We start from the raw sequence: 23,577 nt of genomic DNA, 5'->3' as shown, positions 1-23,577 counted from the left end.
ACGTCCTCATGTGTCAGACCAGAACATTAGTTGTGTCAGCCGGTATATATCAGCTCTAAATACAATCTAATAAAACTATTTCACAGATATATGAAGTCTTTCATGATCGATGCAACTTGGTCCAATTTTGTTTAGTTTCTTTTTACTTTTGATTCCTTAATTTGTTGTTTCTTTGTGCCGGTCGCCTTTCATTTCCGGCTTCCCTGTCACGCCTGACTCTTGGTTGCTGATTGTCTTACCTGGTCCTGGATTACTGTTTGCTCCCTCAGTGCATCCAGTTCTCAAAAGAAAAAAAAAACATAAGAGACCACTACTCAAACCGCTGTCAGGTAACTTTCTACTAGTCTCTCTGCAAAATTTTTTTTTTTTTTTTTTTAAAGTCAAACCGCTCAACTTTGCTTGATGATTTGTGATCACTCATCCTGTTTTTGATGTGATTCCAGATGTTTTCAACACAATTCAAATTGAGCTAACTATGAGGCTGTAGATGGGGTGATCCTGCATCCAGCTGTGGAGCATGGAGTATTATTCTGACACATCTGCCTGATACCAGTATTGCTGACTGGACATGGGCACCCCTGGTTTAGAGTGGACCCTTTCTGCTGGCAATTCCTCCCCCAAAAGCAACATTTTATTCAGTCAATTTCTAACAGTCTTTCCATGAACTTTAAGTCTTACAACCTGTAAGAATAATTGACATCTAGTGTTAAACATTAGGGGTGTGACGATATGCTTTTGTCCCGATTTGAATCGATTCTGATTTTTTGGGTGCCGATTCGATTTAAATTGCGATTATCACAATTCTCCGATATTGCTGATTTTCGGAAATTAAAAACAAAACAAATTTTTAAAACTTTTTTTTTTTTTTTTGCTCATCATTTTTCATTTCAATGAGGAAAAAACAGTAGCCAGATCATCATTCTGCTGCTATAGCGCCCAAGAAGACAAGTAAAAAGATCAATTAAAAAAAACAATAAGAACGACAAAACATTTATTGTGAATTCTTTTTTTTTTTTTATTTGAAAAAAAAATTGATTTTTTTTAACAAAAAAAATTGATTTCAAAATTAAGAAAAAAAATCCCGATTTCCAATTTTTCAATTCGATTTTCCCACCCCTATTAAACAGAAGTGGCTGGACAGTCGCTGTCTGAGGGTGAGTCAGGGAAGAGTGCTAACACTTAACTTTCATTAAAGTTTCATTAAGGGGACAAACTACAATTTTTAAAATAAATTTAAATAAAAATCTGCATTTTTCTTCAGCTTCTTCATGACTTGCTGTGATTTATAACTTCACAATAACGCTGTCTTAGCTCAAGAGTGACTGAGCATCCTTAGAAGGAAAATGTGACAACAAAGAAAAACTTGTCAGGATGCTGAAAATGGCGAAGCTTTGATGAAACTGACAGACTTTTGGAAAGACTGCGGTACGAACAGTGAAGACAAAAACACATAAATCATTAGCATCTTAAAATTCAAAACCTTTTATTTCAGTTAGATAAAACACTAAAAACACATTTAATGTCCTTGGGATTGTTCTGCTCTTCTTCCTGTCATCTTGTATGAGCAGACAAAGCAAACCACCCTTCTCGTTGTCTCTGCTTGTCCTTCTGTGATGAAGAAAAATAAACATTTAGATTCAAGTGATAAAACTTTGATAGCATTTGCAAAAACTCAAAATCTATAGTTTGTTTTTGTACCTGTAATTTGCCATTCCTCTCCTCAAACCCAAAGCTACAAGAAGACACATCAGAACCAGCAGATCTGTAAACAAATTATAACCTTCAATTCACAAAAGTATAAACAGCAATTTTATAAATTTCCTTTTTCTTATTTTCTTTAAAAGATTTTTTGCTCTTTAACTTTCGAGTGAAATAAAAATCCAGATGCTAATCAACAGCCTCACGGTTCCTGCTTATAGAGACTTTTTAAACTCAGTCTCTCTGTGCCACCATGCGACCACAGCTCCCGCTCAGGTTGCAGCATCGACGTCTGTGGGCTTCCTCCTCCAACTGAAAATCAGATGATACATTCATTTTTAACCACGTTTGTTCGGACATCAACATGCTAATTTTACCAACTTTACCTGCTGTGTTTGGGCTGAAGGCTGAGGGAGGGATGGGGGAGACAGAGGGAGAGGCTCTAGCTGCAACACTTTGCTTTTGTTGCTCGATGAGCTCCAACAGTCGACCCCGAGCTGCTGCACTCTGCCTGTTGAGCTCCAGGAGGCGCTGCTCCACACTGATGCTGTTGGATAATACTGCCTAGGGAAAAAAAAAAAAAAACAGCAGCCAACATTAAACGCTCACTTTAATTTATTTATACATTAATAAAAGAATCTGACAATTATTTTTTTACAGCTTGATGTTAATGCACATTTTTTTCCATAAAGTTGGAATGATTTTAATCAGGAACATCCAACTTTAATGACTGCTTGCTCCATTAACACACACCCAGGGACATATAAAGGATGCACGGTTCAAATTAAGTGGAAAGTAAAACTAATAAATATGTTCTCTGTCTTATTTCTTCACAGTGCTGTGAAATTATGTGCTTATTTTTTCTTATCCAATTAGATCATTTGGAAGTGATGCAAGTTTAACACTTGTACTGTTTGAGAGACGTAAGACACACTTTCCAATAAATTTTAACAATAGAGCATTTAGTTTAGAAAACCAGAAGGGCTTCAGAAAGTGAGCAGAGGAGGCACAAGAAAATATACTTAAAAAAGAGCCAAAAAACCTGCAACTGACATTTACAAGCAAATTCATAGAAAAACAAGCGGACTTGGCAACATTTCCCACGACACGCTGCATCAGCGCTGTTAACATGTGATGGCTGTGTCTACAGCCACACAGGTGATATCAAAATGCACCACACATACACTTAGATTTATATTTTCAACTAGGATTTAATTTACAGATAAAATTTTTGTTAGACATTAGTTTCATGTAGCATCACAACTGTTCTGAAAAAGCATGCATTTCAGTTGATGTTGTGTTGGTATGATTTTTTTCTTATTTGTTTTCTTTTTCCTTTGAGTTTCAGTGGCTCCAGTCCCTTGGCTGTGAACCAGCTGGTGGCCACGAGGTGGAGCCAGCTAATTGGACCAGACCAGTGGCAAAATGGGAGGGGGAATTTAGGTTTTGGGGGGTTTTTTTTGTTCATCTAGTTAGGTTTTTGTGTGTCATCCCCTTTGTCTGTTTTTGTTTGGGCTGATTAGCCACTATTTAAGTTTCTCCTTGTGTGTCATTTGTTAGGTCAGTTTGTTTCATTTTGTTGCTTGAGTTACTTCTGTTACAAGTTTTATGATTATAGTTTTGTTAAGTTGACCTCTTTTATGGGCCGGATTTATTCATTTATGTTAAAAACAACTTTTTCTTTTTAGGGTCATAATAAAAAAAAAACCAAAAAACTATTTTTTAACTTTAAACCTGTGCCTGACTGTTCTTCACTGCTCGGCCCATCACATAATAGGAAACAGAAAGTTTGCCACAACATATTAATTTATCTAGTGAGGGCCAAATGCACCATAGGGTAACACTAACTGAAATACTTTGTGTAAAAGTAATGCATTATAGTATTGGTTACTGACAAAAGTAATGCCATTACAGTAACTTGTTACTAACCAACACTGTTAACGTTCAACATCAACATGGTTCACTTAGTTGTACATGTAAAGTGCCACTTAGTTTAGTTATAAGTGAAAAGGAAAAGGTTGATTTCCCACTTAAAACCAACCAAGCACATACTTAAAGGGGTGCTATTATGGTATTTGCAGTTTTCTGAGCTTTCTACAGCGTTACAGTGTTGAATCCTCATCAGACATGTGAACAGCACTGTTTTTTATCACCTAAACGTATGGTTTAGTTTGAGTTTGAGCACTCTCTCCGTTCGGTTTCCATGGCGACGAAAAATGCGTCGTTTTAAAGAGTTTTTTCTACTTGGAAATCCTTGTGACGTCCGGGGGGATAAGGTTCGGTGATTGGTTCCCTTCTACTGGTTAACAAGGGCATGTACAAATACATCAGGCAGGTGGAAAACGTCGGATAAAGTTATTTCCAACGATGGCTGGTGAGTTTACCAAAGAGAGACATCCTGCTGCATTTGTTGCTGTGGGTTGCTGTTTTCCACTTTGTTTTCAGGGTCTGATTCAGGTTCCAACAAGTAGGGCTGTATGCTATGTGTTGACATTGTATTTTGTTTTTTTCACTGAGTTCATATTAGCCTAATCCTTCTGTTTATGAGATGTTACAATGACGGCGAAACCAGGTGCGGTGCGCGCTCCAATGTAGTGCAGTGGCGGGAGGCGGGGCTTAATGCGGAAGAGTCTCAATCCACTCGTTTTGCCCACAGGCTGATCTGACAGCCTACGGAGAGGGTCGGTCTGAAGTAAATAAAGCGATTTGTGACAATAACTCGATCAATCCCAGCCCTTCTGGTCTCAGAAATAAAAATAAATTAGCCTGAAATGCACATAATAGTTCCACTTCAAGATTGTGAGAGATTGATTGGACTGATGAGATTACCTCACCTGTGCAAGAGTTTCTGAAGCTTTCTGGCCGTCCGACATGGAACAAACCCGTAGAGCCGACAGTTCTCCACCTGGAGCTTGGACGTGCTGGCTGCCCCCGCTTCTGCTGCTGGACCCAGACATCCTCCTTTCCTCGACGCCTTGAGGTGTGAGTCTTCCTGTGCTGATGGGGCTCGACCGTCTCCGCTCATCGTTGTTGCTGGGTAATCTTTCGACCCCTGACCCAAGGCACCTAGCCTGACTGAGCTGAGCCTTGATCAGTTCATTCTGCCTGCTTAAATGAGTGATCTCAGCCAGCATTGCATCTGGAGAGAATTGCAGGGGAAGAGGGTCAGAGGTCAGTGAGGAGTTGGAGGGAAGTGTGCTGACTGGCACACTGGTGAGACTCGAGGCAGAGTTGTGAACATGCTCACAAGAACCAAGAATATCTGCAAAGGGAAGCTGTTGTTGAAGGGGCACAGAATGAGTATCTGTGGGACAAAAAAAAAACTTATTAGGTTTCTTAGATGTCACCGACATAGATGCAAATGAGGATGAATGAAACTAGAAAAGAATAAAGGTGTTACCAGGACTTGTCTGCCAGTTATCTCTTTGACGAGGTGGGGACAGGAGGATGGCAGGTGAAACACTGGCTTGTGTTAGCTCGGGAACTCCCTCAGCGACGGGAGCAGTCTGACAGACTGAAACACCAAAGTCAGGTAGTGATTTACAAAAAATCCACAGATAATCCACATGCGGACCAACCTGAACTTTTGGCAATAAAGTCTTTGGGTAGGCCTGTGTGCTCTCCCAGTAGGCCAAGTCCTCCCATCACCAACACCACTGTGTCCAACCTCTGCTCCAGCTCTGTTGTGCGCTGCTGTAATCCTGCCTGAACAGCACCAAAAGTAGATAATGAGAGAGACAAATGATACAGGGAAGATCTAGAGGATACTCTGGTCTTAATACATCACCTGCAAGGCTGCCACCTCTTCTCTCAAAGTCATAGTTTCAGCAGTGAGCGCATTGATAACCCCTCTCTGCTCCTCCAACTTTTTCTCCAGTCTTTTTTCCTCGGCCTCTTTCTGGGCTTCAGCTTCCCGCTAGCACAAAGCAGGACCACAATTTCACTTAAAGAGACTGAATATGTCATGTTTTCAGGAACAAAGACATATTTAAACAGCCATTCCTGCAACAGTATAAATAACATGGCTGTTCTATAATATATCAATCTACTACAACACAGTTGCTGGGACAATTGTTTTTATAATCTGAGAGCCGTCTCTAAAGTTAGGAAAATTTTGCCGAAATCAGATCTTCAAATGATCATTCAAGCTTTTAACTCATCTCTTACTGGTTATTGCAATTCTTCCCAGGACAGCCTACATCAATCCTATTTTATCAAGTCTTCATTTGCTTCCAGTCAAATTTCATTCAGACTTTCAAACTTTAATTTAGACTTTCCAGGCGTTACATGGTCAGGCCTCCAAGTATATCACAAACTTGCTGTGTCCCTACCCCTCAGGGCACACTCTTCAGTCTTCAGGCCAGACCCTCCTGAAGGTCCCAAAGACCAGTTTTAAAATTCAGGAAGACCTGGCTTTTCAAGGTGTAGGCCCTAGACTGTGGAATGCCTTGCCCCCTGTCCCTCCAAGTCAGTGACTGGTAATTCAACAATTACCAGTCACAAAATTAAATTCAACTCAATATACTAAGACAAGAGGAGAGCTGCCTCCCCCCGAAAAAGCGTTCCCACGCCACGTATCCTGCTATGGTGCCAAATCAGTGACATTCAGCTTTTCAGCAAGGAATGATTATCCTAAATATTGTATGGAGTAACGGTATTCTTATGCAACAGTATATGGTAAAAATACAATAATGCCTCCGGAATGTGGGTGTTTCTTTTTCAATACATATACGGAGCTACTGACGGAGCAGCTCTTTGGCGGAGTTCGGTGCAGCTGAAATCAGCCAAAACTGGCAAGTCTGACAGAGTCAGTTAGGGCCGTTTCGACAGCAAAGTTTTTGCAAGCAGCCTGCAGCTCTTGTTTGTAGAGAGAACTGCACCATTGAGGAACATTATGACTTGTTTAGATGCATTTTCAGAAAGCTTCACGAGCCGCAAGAGTCAGTGAGCAGTATGTGGCTCGCGAGCCGCGCAATGAGGAACACTGCTCAAAGTGGTCGACCGTTCTCTTTTAAAAGGCAACTGAATAGTATTGTATTAGTCGTACTAGGAAAGCTTTTGGTTGATGATTATTTGTTTTATGAAATTATTATGTTGTTTTATAGCACCCATTTTATGTACAGCAATTTGGGATTTCTATCTTTGAAAAGTGCTTTATACATAACTTTACAACTTAATTTAATCACATTAAAGGAAGTCACTGAAATACTGCAGTTGTGCCAAGTGTAGTACCAAAGTTAGGATTTTAAAATTGCACATTACCACCATAGAGTGTGTTACACAGAAGGAATGGATTTCAACTCTACCTGTTTGAGGAAGTGTACTAAACGGCCAAGTGTGGAGACCAGGGCTACCGAGAAACCTGTGAGGCCTTGAGTTCCATGCTGTGGTGCACTCTGGGACGATGCCATTTCTGTGTCAGGACTCAGAGTGTCGAGGTCTGCCTCCACCTGCCCCAGCATGGCCTGCAGCAGGCCCAGACTAGACTGATCCCCACTTAGCGAGGCAACAGAAGAGCCATCCAAACTATGAAAAATGCCCTTCCTGATCCAATTGGTAGGATTACTAATCCTGCCTGAGAAACAGAAAAACACATTTTCTGATATAGTGGCAGTGTCACGTTAAGCTTTTTGTTTAAATCAGTGCCTTGCAGACATTACCTAACTGACTAGGTGGAAATTCAGGGTTCAGAACTTGAGAAACCAGGACTGACGTTTCCTCCTTGCCTTCCTCTGGCTGACTCTGTTTGGAACGGACACGTCGAACAGCTACAGTAGCATTCAGAGCTGAAACAAGATTGGACGATGTGTTTACATTTATACCTCTGACATCTCACAAATACACACAGCTCAATGTAATGTGTTGTGATTGCTTCATTAAATTCCTTTAATCCAACTTGCCTCTTGGATCTGGAGCTCTTCCGGATGTGCAGGGTGTCACAGGGACATCCTCTCTGTCTCCTCTGTGATTGTTGGGATGATTGCCTTTTTGTTGCTGTGTTACTCTACTCTGAGAACGGGTCTTCATTTTTCGTACATTTGCCCTACAAATAAAGCATGATGACCCATTTAGTAATAACAACAGCAGCTCTTTGAGTGGTAGTGGGTTTTGTAGGAATTGACACTGTACCTTCGGATTACATTATTCTCTGAACTGTAGGATGGATCAGCATCCTCCTCTCTGTCGTTTTCCTTTGAAACCTCTACTTCATTAAGAGCCTGAATGCAAAATACGTTCATTTCACCAATAACAAAGGCAGAATGCAGAAGAAACAATACAAATGAATGATATATGACTACTCCTTAAAAATCTCATATAAACTCTTGGGATGATTATAAAAGTCTATCAGACCTCTTGATCCATCACAGACTGGCTGAGAAGAGACAGGTGAGTTGGACGATCTGGTCTTTGGAGAACAGGTAGTTCTGAGTCAGAGTCACAGTTTGGGGCCATGGTCACACTGGGATGCCCTGTGGAAATGCACATATAGTACTACAGTATCTACACAACAGTGGCTCTGGTAATGGAAATACATAATCTTCTGAAGTGTACTCGCAATATAATATGCAAATGAAATTTGAGTTCATATCAAACATTAAAACTTGTTTAATCACCCGTATGTCTCCGCGGAGCATCTCCAAACAGGTCTTTGACAACAGCCATGGCTCTGTCAGAGCGGGTCAACACATCCTGCAGTAGCAGCTGATCAGAGAAAACCTGCAGCAACACACCATCATACAAGAGAAGTTGGTTTGACTCAGTAAACATGCACAAAAAAATACATACCAATTAGCCCACACACCTCTCTAATGATGCTTAGGCTGGCCTGGTCCAGGGGCGCAGGGCTCCCAGCATTTCTGAGACGTCGTTTTAGTGCCTTTTCCTTTAGCTCCCACTGAGCTGCAGTTTTGTTATGAGACTGATGAATCTCATGCCGGTAACTCTGAGGTAAACAGCAATCAGAAAATTTAGGCCAGGGTAGAGAGAAAAGCCTTTTTCTTAATGAAGATTTGATTTCTTTATTCTGAATTACATCCCATAATAATGCACAGCATGGAATTATTTATTACAGTTAACTTTTTATGTAAATAAATCCCAGTACATGAGTAACATCTGCTTTACCAGCTCTGCAGGCGTTGACTTGTGCACAGAAAGGTCAGTGACAGTGTTCTGAAACCAAAAGGTCAGTCATTAGATTTCACTTTAAGTCTTCAAGAAAAGAAAAGAAAAAAAAAAAGAAATTTTCACCACTTTTGTTAACATTATAATTTACTGTCTGGTTTGAAAGGTTTAGTAAGAATGGATGGCATCATCCTATATTAAATTTTTCCATAAAAGTAGCAGGTAACCATTAGACTTGTCATTTTTATCTCATGTTATCTGAGCAACATCAGTCAGGACTCACCACCCAGTCTCTTTTAGGACACGTTGCCTTTTTGGAGCGAACAGGCCGTTTTCCTTTGCTTTGTTGTGCACGCCCCAGTCTCACAAACGACATCTGTTCACAGTATCTAAGATTATTCAAAAACCTTTGCACACAAAAATAAAACATTGACAGAACACACCATATGAACGATGCTAAGCTAAGCTACTGTGGACCTTAAATCATTATTTAACATAGGCGTAGTTTAGCGTCTCCCTTTTTTAAAACTACGATAGTGAATAAAACGGAAGAAAAGGACTCACGTTTTACAAGGAGCCCACGGAGAGCATAGAAGTGGTTTTAGTGCTATTTTGCAGACACATTATACTTATATTGTCTGCTGGTCTCCAAACCCTGTTTAGTTTGTTGTCACAGGTTTTTTTTTTTCAACGGTTGCGCGCCACTTCCTGTTGTGTTGCCATGGTTACTGCTTCACGGCATCGCTTGATGGGAAACGAACTTCTTCGAGGTTTTTCAGAAACTTCCGTCCCTGGTGTTACTTTCACTGCCCTCTTATGGCTGCACATGTAGCCATAAGTTATACTAAAAAGATCAGTTCTTACACAGTTGTGAAAAACATCAATACTAGTTCTATCCATTTAAAAAACGAAAATTTATTTTCATGTTAAAGAATGAATGAATGAATGAATGAAAATAAACGTTTCAATGGCTAATAAAGTGGTGTAAACATTAGCGTCACCACTAGATGGCAATGTCACTACACGTTTGTTTTGTGTAGGCTTCATAGAATGTGATTATTCGGGATATAAACAATGGCAGTCAAGAGTTTGGACACACTTTCCCTTTAAATCCATTGAAAAATTGTATCCAAACTTTTGACTGGAACTGTAGTTAATCAGAATTCACACTTCGTTTCCAAAAGTATTCCACATAGTCATCATGTGGGCTATCCAGCATACACTGAGACTATGGATATCCACGTAGTAGGCTACAATACTGTCTTACAAATTCTGGAAAAAATAGTTCTGAATGTCAATCTCTCTTAAATGCTGACATGTATTGATGTGTGGAGAGAGAGATATGTTTTAAAGTATCGCTAGAGTTACTTGTGAAGCTGCTGTAGTCCATAAACTGATGCGTTTTGTGAATAAAACCTACTCAAATCAAAAGTAACTTTAAAGGGAACCGCTTCAAATAAATACGATTTCATGGGAAAAGCTGCATGAAGCCACCATTGGTTTTAGTCCGGAAATCACCAGATTCCTTCATAATCAAAACACCTTAGAGGCTACAACGTTAAGACTATTTTATCAGTTGTGTAAAATTATACTATTGTAGAGCACGCATTTTTCATTTTGCCAAAATTTTAGGTTGGTGAAATATTAATCCTAATTATTATTCTTAATAGGGGTACTTTTATGTGACTCATTAGAATGGGTTAAAAAGGAAGTCGTCAAATATTCTCTTTACCTTGATCCTGCTCATTCCTCAGTCCATCACTGTATTACAGTAAGGTGTGTATTTTCATCTTTTACACGCCCCCTCTCTCTGTCTCTCTCTCCCTTCCTTTCTCTCTGACACAAACTTGGACACACTCTGCGCGCCGCAGTTCAATCAGGCCACAGCGACTCTATTTGGCCCCCTGACTTTTGGCGTTCAACAATGCAGGCTGAGCAAAAAAAGTTTGAAACTTTACGCACGGAGTTGGCAGAAAGACGGGTCAAGAGTGACAGCAGCTGTGCGCCCGCGGATCAGGCTATATGTGTTGGTTACTCTGCATCTCCCTGGAAAGTCGTTTGAAGAGCTGGAGGAACACTTCTGCAGTGCCAAAGGAAATCCAATGGTCTTTCCATAGTGGATTTACCAAATTTACAACTGGAATATCATTTAAGCTTTGGTACATATAATTTCGATGACAGTTTTACTTTCAGTAGCATCAACTTTTGTGTTTTATGGGAAATCAGGATAAATGCCTGACAGGGAAGTCACTTTTGGAGAAGTTGGATCCATATTACGCACGGGATTTTTCTAACAAATGACAGCCTCTACGTGGTCTACGATTCCCTCATTTCTTCCCATCAGCTCCCTTTACCCCAACGACCTAGCGTATCATCATCCACCCCAACAGGTTCGACCCGGGGAGTAAAAGGAGAAAAAAAAAAAACTCCCTGTGTTTTTCAGCGCGCCAGCGTGCAGCCCATAATGTGTGGAGGAGGTTTCCCGATATCTGTCAGCGTGATTGTGACTTTGCTCCTGGTCATTATTCACGTAGATGCCAGCGGGGAGTTCTGCCACGGCTGGCAGGACTCCCAGGGCGCCTGGAAAGAAGGCTTCCAGTGCCCAGAGAAGATCGACGCAGAAGATGCGATCATTTGCTGTGGCAAATGTGAGCTACGGTACTGCTGCTCCAGCACGGACGCACGGCTGGATCAGGGGAGTTGCGAGAACGATAAGCGGGCACAGGAGCCTGGGACAGAAAACAAAGAGAACAAGAACTCCCGTGCAGGTAGAAGCTTAATATTGTGCAACCATGATCAAGAGTTATAATAAACACACACATATACCTTATTATGCAAGTATGGTAGCGCAAACAAACTATAGGTATAGCAGAAGAATCAAATTTCAATGAAAAAGGGAAAACACATGATGATTCTGGTGTTGTAGGATGTTGGGAGAGCCATCAGAAGTTTTAGGAATAACAGTTTCGTTTATGTCAGAAATAGACTGTCTGACCTGTTGCTTCTCTTTGTGTTTTTAATGGTTTGATTACTAAAATAGTGCATTGGCCATCTTCAAAGGCTATAGGTGCATATGCACAGGATGTCTTGTAAATCTGAAATATGACCTAATAGAAGATTCAGTTTCCTGTCATTAACCCAGCAGACTCCCAGTATCACTCTGTCAGTGGGCTCATCTGCTGCCTGTGCCACTTGGCAAGGACAGCTGCACAGGAGACAACAGACTCCCCCCCAAAAAACAGTTAACTGCACTCACAAATGGTAAATTGTGCCATGCTGCTGTACTTTATAAATAGCTGTGTTTGTTCTGAAACAGCACAAGAGAGTTCCAGGCTCAGATCACGCTGTCCCCACGGGGATCAAATTTGGACTTGACCGGATCTTGGACAGTAGCTCACTATGGGTGCTGACAGCTCTGTTCATAAAGCACTCAAATCGTGTTATGTGTCATTTCCTACCAGGTTCCTGTACAGCAGAACTCCCCCGCACCCACTGATATCTCTCTGGTGTCAGTGAGCTTTCAAGTGATTTACAGTGGAGGTTGCTTCAAATAACACACACATGCAACTAAACTACATTAAAGCGAATCACCATTACCTAAACCAACGGCAAACCCCATATTTTCCAGCTTATATAGTGGATTAGGTGACAACAATACAACTTCTTTCCCCACTGTGGCCCCTCTTTCATCATTGCTTACATTCCCATAAGTTAATCTACCAGAAAGTTTCTTGGAGCTGTGTCATATCTTGAAAAAAAGGTCAACAAGAATATAATGAAGCAAACAATGGACACAAGAAGAAAGTTTAACACAGGCTTATTTGATTTTTTTCCTCGGAGGATATTATGCCCCCTCTGGTCTTTTAGCTCCATTGTAATCTTTCATTCTCTACTATCATACCTTATCACTGCAGGAAGAGCTATATACATTCCACTCAGTGGCCTCCAGCCAAAATAACCTAAAGAAAAGCTGCTTTTTTCTCACTAAGAACAGAGGAAGTGGGGTTTTTTCCCCCCTATGTGAAGCCCAGTTTGCTTTGTGCATTTTATACATTTTTCCTATGCTTACAGCCTATTAATCATTTAAGAAAGATACACAAAAAAGTGTCATAAAATAAGAGGCAGGAAATTATTAATGTGCTCAACATGAGGGAACATGTGGTATTTAGGAACAGGAGAATACCCGTGGGATAGCCCAAGGAGACAGAGGGAGTCCAGCCAGCTAGTCAACCACAAAGGCTCTGCCCAAAACAAGAGCTTAGGAGTGGGGGCTGCTGCTGCTGCAGCGTGGCTGCCACAGTTCAGCTGCAGCAACAGGTGTGGACGAGTGACAGGGAACAATAGGAGGGCTTCGACTACCATGTTCTCAAAAAGCGAATCTCTTTGCTCGCGCAAGCAAAAGTGGGAGACATCCTTTTAGAAAATGAAAGCAATCGTTTACTAAATTTGACCTGATAAGAGGAGGGATGAATATGAATCATCCTGCTCAGTGGTGGAAAAAGTGCATTTACTCAAATACTAAACTTATGATATTGAAGTATTTCTTCACTGTACTTCTTCTTTGGATTGCCGTTGTTCTTTAGATATCTGTGACTTGTTGGCAGCTCCACTCAAGAAACAACTTCCCCGGAGGGTTCAACCAATAACTGTCAAGTCCGAAAAGATTGAATTGTCTGATTTTTACAGTAGGGTGAAAAAGTTAAAGTTTGCTAAGAACAAGATAATTTTTAAACAACTTTATGAAGGGGCTCTGGATGGGTGGGTTTTTATTGATGCTCTAGTTTATTAATCACCTTTTAACCTTCTGGATGTGAAACAACGGGACTTCAAATTAACTTTGAAACACTTTTAAAGCTCTGCAGCACTTAGAAGTTCATTTGGAACTTATTTATGGAATACATAATATTACTAGTGTAATAAAGTACAGTCAGACTGTGATGTTAGATGGTGTCTGCTGGAGTCTCAGTTGGATCTTTTTCTTCACCATCAATGATTTACTGTACAGTTTTGGAGAGATTTCTGGAGTGAAAGCAGGAGTGAAAAAAGACAAGATGTGAGGGTTTTTTGTAGGGCAGAAAAAAAGGGAGTGGGAGCATGTTAGAGATGTTGGGATTCATTGCCATATAAGTGCAAAAAAAGGGGCAGCAAAAGACTCCCAGGGACATTTCTTCTCATGTAACCTATATACGTCACTACAAAGTGTCTGTTAAAACCCGTTTACTGTTTGATCTGAAGTCGATACCACTTCTTGTCCAGAGGAAATGGGTCAAGGTCCAGATTTGTTTCATGTCTCTGCACCTCAACCTCCTCTGCGGCCTGCATTTTGTCATGACGTCTTTACTCCCTATACCAAAGACTGACCTGTAGATCTTAGCAGGTTTTTGTGCGGTAATCTTCTTAATACCCCGCAACTTTGGATGAGCATTTCGAAAAAGTCATATGGATATATTTCAAAGAGTTCAGAGACAAAAGGAAACTGGAGCCAGCTGCCACCTTCCTCTTGCTGGCATACTGTTTCACTTCATGACAACATGGGTATATTACAAGTGGAAAATAACTACACCCTGTGGGAACAATAATCCACAACTAATCACTTATAAAGTAACACGGTCGTTATTGTGTTTGGAAGGTGTTTGTGTGCGCGAGGCCGGGAATGAATGCTTGAGGGAAACACCTCAAGAGTGATCTCACCTTAAATGTTTCAGCCGAACTCACTCCGTGTTTTAAACATTTGGCAAAAAGGATCCAGTGAGAGAAATTGGAAAGGAAAGTTATTGTTGATCACGTTTCAAAGTTGTTGCTGGATCGCTTCCTGCTCACTTAACACATTTACACTCAGAAACCAGGGGCCTTCTCATATAAAAATGTCAAAACTTTACATGCTCAGAAAAAAGCACTGACGCTTGACCCAGCCAACCAGACTGATTGGTTGAAATGCGAGTTGCAGAAGTGTTTCAAGTTTGATTTGCTGTTTTAAACAAAGAGAAGGAAAAGGTCAGTGAGAAGGAACTGGCTTATTTCTGATTTACAGAGTTGAATGACCTCCCATTCTACTACATTAAATCAGTCCACTTTAATACCTTTCTTTCAGTAGATGCCAAGCACCACAGTTCAGCGAGAGTAACTTATTTTCAAAGGCTTAGTCATAAACAGATGAAGAAAAAGAGGGGTCACAAATATCTGCTGGCAGCCGGGCTTGAGAATGTCACCTATTCCAACATGGGGTCGAGGAGGCTGGGGACACAGCAGGGTGTGGAGGATTAAAACAGATCAAAACAAAGTTAATAACTGCTAATGAGGGACTGTGACTCCCTGGGGACCCACTCCTGTTCAACTTTTCTTCCATTTAAGTCCAAATACTTCTCTTGTTTTGATCTTTGGGCCTTCACCAAATCCACTCGCATGTACTGAAGGACATCCTGTCCAAAGAGGGTAAACGCATGATTATGTTGGCATTATTAGATGTACAAGTTTAATTCATTTAAACTTAAAGTTATCAAGAAAAACAGATTTAACTTGTATTAAATGCTTTCTTTCTAGTGCCCATCTATGTGCCGTTCCTGATTGTGGGCTCCGTGTTCGTAGCCTTCGTCCTGGTGGGTTCTGTGGTTGCCGTCTGTTGCTGCCGCTGCCTCCGACCCAAGCAGGAACTGTCCTCAGCAGGGGCCACAGGAGGCGGGGGCACTGGTGGCCGCCTCTTGGAAACCATCCCCATGATGGCCAACACTTCCAGGGGTTCCTCATCTCGACAATCCAGCACAGCCACTTCGTCCAGCTCCTCTGCTCCGCCCGCAGCCCCCCGCACTGCCCCACCTCCTATGATGCGGGCCCAGGCCTCCTGCTGCCTGCCACCCGACGCCAGCGTCTTCGTGAATATGCCCACTAACTTCTCTGTTCTCAACTGCCAGCAAGCAACACAAATCATGTCCCACCAGGGACAGTTCTTACACCCACAGTATATTGGCTATGCCCACCCAGTGTCCCCTACCCCAACCTTTTTGGACTCCACTCAGGGAGGATATAGACCCCTCCAATCTCCCTGCCCTCCACCCACTGGTGGGTCTAGTGTCACTAGTGACCAGAAATACCCTCCTGTGACAGTGTGATGAGGGGCCAGCCTGCAGATCACTTTGTTGAAAACGTGTGAAGTTTAACCCATGAGGGCTGCAGAACAGACATTGGAGCACACTGTCAGGGTGGGGGGGTGGGGGGGCAGGAAGACAAACTCACATAAAGCTGTTTCTAGTAGCGGGGGCTGTGCTTCTGTTGTGTGTGGTGTCTGTTTAGTGTCTCATTTGATCTACTGGTGAGTCACACTGAGCTAAGCTCAGCCTATGATGGGTTAAGATAGATGCAAAGACAAACTGCAAGTTGGTGGGTTACAGAGGCTAGGTGGTAATGATGTAGATTTCAGTCCAGGATGCAACTCACATAATGGCTGCGTATGTTTGTCTGTTTGCATGGATACGGATGTGATTTGTAAAAAAAAAGAAAAAGAAAAAAGAAAGATTAACTGGCTTGAATGTGCAGGAATGAGTGATGAATGGATGATTTATAGCAGTGCTTTGTATGAAAAATAAGGATATTCAAGCAAGAAGAATATGACCACACGCTGTGTTTATGCCATGTGCACATCTGTGCTTGTGAATGACTGTGACTGGTTTACACAAAATGGTATATTTTGTTTGTGTTGAAAGAATGAGTAAAGAAAGCGTGTGGATAGACGTTAGTACTGTATGTGTGAGAAAGAAACGAAGGAAAGTGTGAAGTGTAGAGGGATGTGGTCTCATGAGTAACTGAGTGAACTGTGTGTAATGGGAAATGCAGGTGGTGTGATGTGAAAGGCAGTTGCAATCTCCCAGTAGGCCATTTAAACTCTAATGAAGTGAACACAGGACACAGACTGTGACGCTCCACCCAACTTATACAATCCCCTCTCCTGCCACCCAGAAAGGAAAAAAACACAAACACTCTAAAAGCCCTGAGCGGACATACACTCGCAGATCCGCAAATATGGCAATATTCACACCAAGCTGGTGGCTAATGTTTCTTGGATGTGCAAGTGTGTGACACTGACAGGAGGCAGCTCTTTGGAGACTACAGAGTTAATTACACAGCTAAAAACTCAGCCACCCTTCTCCTGTGAGAGGTGTGTATTTAACACTCGCACAGTTCAGTGCAATAACACCAGAAGCTGAGTCATTTTCCCATTTACAAAATGTACCAAAGTAGCAGTTAAACAAAAACAAAAGAAAACTTGTTGAGTTTTCGTTTATACATATGCATATTTTGTGTACTGTGGTACAGCTCTGTCATGCTTTTCTGTGCGCGCAGCCTGAGATGTCCGTCAGTACTCAAACTGGTATGTTCCTGCACTTCTGTACTTCAAGCATAATGTCTGTATGATACAGTAGGCAGCTTGTGTGAGACAAAAAGATCATATGTTAAATGTTGGATTCATTTGAAATTGAATGTGATTTCTCGCTCTAAGATACCATGATGCAAAAGAAATGTTTTTCATATGAATTTTAAAAATAAACATTTCAAAACAAACAAAAAGTATGAACGTTTGTTTCAGCATTTGTCATCTTGCATAGGTACACATCGAGCAGAGGTTTGTGCTTTTGAAAACAGAAGTATGAGAGCATCTTAAAAAAAATGAAGAGACACACACACACACACACACAAAGAAAACGGATGAATGGGTTACCTTAATCCCTTTGAATCAACTGCACAAAGAGACACATACTTAAGCTATCAGACACTATACACATTCACACGGCTGAAGGTCTGCCTCCCACAGAAAACACAGTGAATACCTGTCACATCACCTGACACACAAAAGAAAACCAACAGGTCAGAACAATAGACAGTTTAAAACTTTGACGATGTGGACGAGTATATTTGGCAGCACCTTCCAAAAGCTCAGCTATAGTAATGTGGAAAGTGGAGCAGGCCATTGGATTCACCAGGGAGGACTTGAAATGCATAAATGGCTCTCTGGTTCCTGTTGGAGCAGCGGCCCGATGGATTCTCCATACTGCTGCAGCTGTAGTTGGTTTGGGCTGGGCCGGGTCCAGGAAGGTGGGTGGGAATAGGATCTCCAGTTGAGGAGGAATAATCTCCTAATGGTCTGTCTACACCGACTCTCCTGAGCTTAAGAGAGAGCGTGGGAGAGGTTTGATTCTGTTAATAAAATCATATACAGCTCATGTCAAATCATATATCTCTATATAGTTATCTTCTTTTCTACTTTCAGCATGAAATGTAAACCAAACTTCTCTAGTTTCCCTGGCGCTACAGTTGAACCCAAATCTTCTGCTTAACTACATGAGCGCTCAGCTAACAGTCAAAACACAAAGACATTTAGTCAGGCCACGGATTGATTAGATTTAATGATTACGACTGAAATGGACAACCCCACCACCCTCTCATCTCCCAACCCTTCAGTCTTGCATTCCTGAACCAGGGTGTCCTCAATACGGAGCACACAGACAATGGACTCTACATTCAAACAAATCCCAGAGAGGAGAAACACATGATCCATGCGAGTGTTTCAATCAAATCCCCTGTTTGGATGCCTGTTAGGAGCAGTTCAAGTAAAATAATATCTCTAAAACATGTCTTCACACATGAGTACAAAAACAGATATTAATGAAAAGGAAAAATAATATAAATGCATACACGTTAATGTCCACTTTAATAATAAAAAAAAAAGAAAAAAAAGTCCAGTGCAGAGTGAATATACCGCAAAACTGTAGGAGCGGAAGTGCTAATGCCTGCTGTGCTGCTTCTATGTCAGCTGATGATGCTAGATCACATCATCATGAATGACAGGAAAATATATTGAAAAATAAAAGAAACAAAAAGGAATTAAAACTGAGAGAGAAGTGCTGCAGAGGTATGGACACTGCAGAGCTGCTATGAGATGCAGAGATAAGGAAGAGAAATACGTGAGAAGAGGTCCCAGTGGGGTATGAAGAGCGGCAGCATGGTGGTGGTCCAGTTTGAGTTGAGTGTTTTGCCTTGGTGGCATCTCTGCGGTGTCTGGCAGTGGTAAGAGGGCCTGAAGCTGGGGTGCAGAACTCCAGCCGGTCCTCGGTCTACACTTCCCTCCTACCCTTTCTTCAAGAAATTCAACAGTGCCTGGATGTGTGCGAGTGTGTGTGTGTGTTTATTTGGACATCCCCTTCTGCGACGGCATGTGATGACAGATGACATGAATCCTCCTTGTGAGAGGGAGATGAGAGGTAACCTTGGAAGCAAACACACGTGGACAGACACACACATGCACACAAACACAGGAGCGCCGAATGCGTGCAGACATACATGCACAGGCAGATACAGACGCACTGCAACACGCACGCGCGCACGCACACACATACATTGACACACAGTGGCGTGAAGCAAACCCAGTCTGAGTGGTATACAGGTACGAGTAGCAGTCTCTGAGTTTGACTTGGCATGTCCGTTCGTGGATATGGTCGCTCATGCCAGTGCAGCTTTTGTGAGTTTCATTGTTCAGTTTTTGGCCTGGTCCCTTCTCCCAACTCTGTCCTCCATGTGCCAATGATTGCCTCCACACCCGACCATGACCCTTCCCTGCCCCTCCCACCCCACCTTAGGGTCAGGTCATTGTTCCCGTAAGGCCACAGCAGGGGTCGGTCACCCGGTTTGAGGGTGTCGCTTAAGTCTGTTTCCGCTGTCACCTTGACAACTTTTGTTATGATGAGCCAAAGCCTTGATCGGAGTGGGGCTAGAGGCTGGGGCGCTGACGGGTGGTGTCGTAGGAGCGAACTACCTGGGACTGAGACACCACGCCATGCTCCTCCTGAGAGAAGGCATAGCCATCTGCAGAGGGACACAAGGGCACAGATCTCAAATGATTCATTCATGTAAGTAGATTGATTTTTAAATAATATTCCTGCTGTTGAATATTGGTTTTTACTTTTTTAAAAAATATTATTTTATAGCTCTTTTTTCCTCGTAATATGAGTTAACTGGAGAAAGATGCACTGAAATTACTAGTTTTTCCCAAGCCGTTACATGACACACATTATACAACTTGGATAACGTCATAGCACATCTCTAATGTGGAAACTTACGTGACACAGTCTGCTGCACTGAGTTTGAGCGTCCTACACTTGAAGGTGTTTTTCTAAAGACTCTTGTCAGTAGATGGGCTCGTTCGTTTAGACTGCAAAAGAGGAAAAGCAGGAAAGTTACTCCACAGCTTCAGAGCACTCAGTACTATTCTATTACCGGTAAATATTCTTTATAAATGACACAACTACACAACACAAGTACTAGCAATTGTGAAGAATTTAATTATTCACTGTTTGCTTTTTTTTTGTTTTGGTTTATTTTTTGGGAATAAATTTAGGGAATAAACGCTTCCTCAACAAGAGACTGCACAATACCAGACTAAATAAGCTCCTCCTTCAGAAAAACAGGAAAACATACTGATTAAGAAGCTAAATTCTGAGAAAATTAAGGACTAGACGGGGGTGGTTTTGATATCAATTGCTTCTGACATTCAGTTTAGTCTAACAGTAAGTCTTACACTGCATTCAGGCTAACAGGCCATCCACAGTAAACTAGTCCTCACCCCTTGGCCACTCCTCTCCTCATAACTCCCCCCTTTCCAAAAGAAGAGTAGCTCCTCTGTTCTAAGACCACACGCCGTCACGGCTCCTCTCCTCCCGTGACCAAATATAACGAAATCCTTTCTACATATTCCACACAAATGTATATATATTTAATACATTTGTGAGTTTTCCTCCTGTTTCATCACCATAATTGTAGCCAAAAAGTAAATGAACTGGATGCAAACTTGAGGACATTGACTTCCAGATCAAGATTGGCTGAAAGTACATATTCTGCACAGTTATCTTCCAGTTTAACATTGATTTGATGGTTTTATCCATAATATGCTTTACATTGCAGTGATAATGATCAGTGGACTCATTATGAACTGGAGCCAGCATTCCCAAGGCTAACATTTGGAACAAGAAGCTAGGAAACTCTTCCAAATAAATATGACTTATGGAACTCTTCCAAGTTTTTGTTAAAAAAAAACAAAAAAAAACAACAAAGTCTGTTAGATAGATGACAGCACTGAGTGAATGATAAAAGATGAAATGGCAGCTGGACAAATACATGAACAGCGTGTGCATTGCTATGATCCAAGCTGTCCTTTCTCCAGCTGCGATGTCTCTCCCTAAATACCTGCTGAATCAAAAGAACCCAAGGATGTTCTCCTTTTGAACTCTTCCTTAGGGACAATCCTGTATTGTACCTTTCTACCCATTCCTATGACTACCTAAAGAGCTCTTCAGGAACTGCAAACACAGATGTAGCCTTTTTTCACTTTGCTCCACTGACTCTACCCACCCTTACTTTCCATATCTGATTTGAAATGGAGAGGCTGCAAAGGATCTGGGGCCTCATTTATCAAACTGTGCGTAGCAACGCTGACTACAGGTGGCGTATGTACGGAAAACAGGAAATGCGGCGCAAAAAAACTTCCCGATTTACAAAGCAGTGCGAAACGCCTGTTTCGCTTCATAAATCTGGATCAACACTAAATGTTGCGCACGTGAGGGAACATCTTGTCACGCCCACATATTGGCCATAAATGGTCAGGTGAACACCCCTGATAAATATTAATCGAGCTCATTTCCATGACGGTTCAGCAGGAAAAAAGCCAAAAAGAGGAATTTTTGGGAAATGAGGTAGAAATTCTAATCGATGAGGTTGTAAAATGTAAAAATATTTTATCTGGTGGAGACGGGAGGGACATCAGCACCACCAGAAAGGCAGAGGAATGTCAGCAGGTGACAGATGCTGTCAGCGTGTCTCATCAGCTACCAGACTTATCCAGAAAGTTAAAATAAAGTGGTCTGACAATAAAATGTAGGGAGAAATTGCATCTTGGTCCACAGGAGGATGAAGGGGGGCCGCTGCCCACTGCCACGGATTAGAAGCTGGCGGGGAAAATGAAGGAGTCCAGAGATACGGTGGAACAAAATGCGCCAGATGATGTTGAAGTGGTTCATTCCTTTGTTCCAGATTATAAAATGAACGGGCATAAATGAGATGTCTCTGACTGCAGTTTATTTGCTGGGAACATACTGGTGTTCTGGGTTGCAGCGCTGAAGATGTGGTCGGAGGGGGAGGGGGGGGCAGTGATTCCACCTTGTGCCCTAGCTGCGGTGTCCTCGCAGAGGAACCAATAACTGCCATCAAGGAGGAGGTGCAGGAGATTGACAGAAATAAACACCACCTTAAAGATAAACTTGTGAATAAATCAGAATTCTCCACCTCTGATGCGTTGCATCACTTCTAGACGTAAAGCAGCAGCGTTTCAACGTGAGAGGATGATAGACAACACAATCATTCAGATTGGATGATTGATCAGCACCTGAACGCAGGTGAAGCGCTGACGCCATTTATTACCATGTTTTTTCGCGCCTCCACTATCTGCACACATCTGCAGCTGTACAACAGGTTTCCTCCTGGGCATTGAGGCACTTCCACCTGCCTCCACTTGCCCGATGGCCGCTACACCACGATGTGTCTGGTTGTGGCGCATAGTTCTGTTGTGCGCTCTGGGTTGGGAAAAGGAGTGATCAGCCTCAACCTGTCATTCATTTCCCTTTGCAAGGTGCCGGGCTCGACTCCAGAGTCTCCATGTTCATCCGCAGGGACAGATAAGCCACTGTGCGCCTTTACGCATTTGGGTGCATTTTATATCCAACCATCACTTCAAGTTTTGTATCTGCAGGTTGGGGAAACACCCGTATCAGCCTAATGATGGGCAACCACATCATTTTAATGCAATTATTCATTTAGACTTTTATTATTATGGCAGCTTCTGTACGACTTAACTGTGTGAAATGATTTTTATAAAATGTAGCACTGCTTCGTTTCAGAACAGATTTTAGTGGTTGAGGTGGTGGAACAATATCAAATGTGCGGGGGTTTTTTTTTCTTTTTTTGCAAATGCTGTTAATGTACAATATTCTGCGTAATGGTTTATACTTGATTTTGAACAAATGTATCAAATTTCACACCATTTCTTTGGTTTTATTTTCTACCATTGGTGTCGCCGTTTCCCGTTTCTCCAGATTTTGTGGGTACAGCAGGGTCAGAGTTGGCGTGGAGGTAGGGACGTTTCACCGCCAAGTCGTGTTCTGATAAATCCCAAAAGTTTACTATAATTGGCGTACGCCAGGTTTTGTGCGTGTGCAGCTTCGTAAATGAGGCCCCAGGTCTTTGCGCCTTTGGGCATAAAAGAGGGTTTTAGTGAAGGACGGGGCCCTGCATGAGGGTGAAGAGGAGCACTCATTACCTACTCATCCCTCCCCAACTTAGAATATACCTCAAGCTTCCTCTGCTCGTCCAAAGCAGCTCTAGTCCCACTCTTTGTTACATTACTCATAATCTTACAGGATTACACTCTTTGTTTATATTTAGAGGGAAACAGCAGAATTATTTATACTAAAATGCTTTGTTTAATTACTTATCAAATCAGTGGCAATTTTAAACTATCTACAGTACAAGTCAAAAGTTTGGACACATTGGATTTAAAGGGAAAGTGTGTCCAAACCTTTGACTGGTGGTGTACATGTTTTAAATAATTGAGCTCCTCAATTGTTTTATTATTTATACAGAAAGTTTTGTTGAAAAATCTGAACCTATATTTTTATTGGTCGAGTCATAAATGCTAAGAAAGGATATGTTGTTTATAACATA

General features: G+C 41.8%; 3 protein-coding genes across 6 annotated transcripts in view; 1 reads left to right on the top strand and 2 right to left on the bottom strand.

Annotated features, from left to right (window-relative positions):
- Positions 1-1,490: 1,490 nt before the first annotated feature.
- spice1 (spindle and centriole associated protein 1) lies at positions 1,491-9,491 on the bottom strand. 2 transcript variants are annotated; one of them, XM_079260037.1, is made up of 17 exons: positions 9,385-9,491; positions 9,104-9,196; positions 8,821-8,868; positions 8,501-8,641; positions 8,313-8,415; positions 8,050-8,168; positions 7,828-7,916; positions 7,599-7,741; positions 7,359-7,484; positions 7,005-7,273; positions 5,486-5,614; positions 5,277-5,403; positions 5,099-5,212; positions 4,528-5,002; positions 2,085-2,262; positions 1,699-2,010; positions 1,491-1,608 (listed from the first exon to the last, which is right to left on the bottom strand). In XM_079260037.1, the coding sequence occupies exons 2-16, from the start codon at positions 9,194-9,196 to the stop codon at positions 1,933-1,935; spliced, it is 2,232 nt and encodes a 743-aa protein (XP_079116163.1). In that variant the 5' UTR covers positions 9,385-9,491; the 3' UTR covers positions 1,491-1,608; positions 1,699-1,932. The 2 variants fall into 2 exon arrangements, with proteins under 2 accessions (XP_079116163.1, XP_079116162.1); XM_079260036.1 differs by having other exon boundaries at positions 4,533-5,002.
- A 1,793-nt stretch (positions 9,492-11,284) lies between these two features.
- On the top strand, positions 11,285-15,926 carry shisa2b (shisa family member 2b; the record flags this gene model as incomplete). The annotated part of the gene is made up of 2 exons (XM_079260251.1): positions 11,285-11,588; positions 15,361-15,926. 2 exons carry the CDS (start codon positions 11,285-11,287, stop codon positions 15,924-15,926), a joined length of 870 nt encoding a protein of 289 aa, XP_079116377.1.
- Positions 15,927-19,450: 3,524 nt separating this feature from the next.
- Positions 19,451-23,577, bottom strand: part of atp8a2 (ATPase phospholipid transporting 8A2) — a 48,486-nt gene continuing 44,359 nt past the window's right edge. For all 3 annotated transcript variants that reach the window (XM_079259385.1, XM_079259386.1, XM_079259387.1), the window contains 2 exons: positions 19,926-20,017; positions 19,451-19,671 (listed from right to left, as the gene is read on the bottom strand). In XM_079259385.1, coding sequence (XP_079115511.1) covers positions 19,577-19,671; positions 19,926-20,017 — 187 coding nt within the window. In that variant the 3' untranslated portion in view covers positions 19,451-19,576. The remainder of the gene's footprint in view (positions 19,672-19,925; positions 20,018-23,577) is intronic.

This window comes from Telmatherina bonti (assembly GCF_933228915.1).
Source record: "Telmatherina bonti genome assembly, chromosome: 20".
In the NCBI taxonomy this organism is placed as follows: Eukaryota; Metazoa; Chordata; class Actinopteri; order Atheriniformes; family Telmatherinidae; genus Telmatherina; species Telmatherina bonti.
Note: the sequence above shows the minus strand (reverse complement) of the source record. Positions and strands in the feature narration are given on the sequence as shown.

Coding starts and splice junctions, on each gene's coding strand:
- spice1 (XM_079260036.1), bottom strand. CDS start 9,196: ATGTCGTTTGTGAGACTGGGGCGTGCACAACAAAGCAAAGGAAAACGG. Junction 7,274..7,358: donor ATTTCCACCTAGTCAGTTAG/GTAATGTCTGCA, acceptor TCTGTTTCTCAG/GCAGGATTAGTAATCCTACC. Junction 5,615..7,004: donor TAGTACACTTCCTCAAACAG/GTAGAGTTGAAA, acceptor GCTTTGTGCTAG/CGGGAAGCTGAAGCCCAGAA.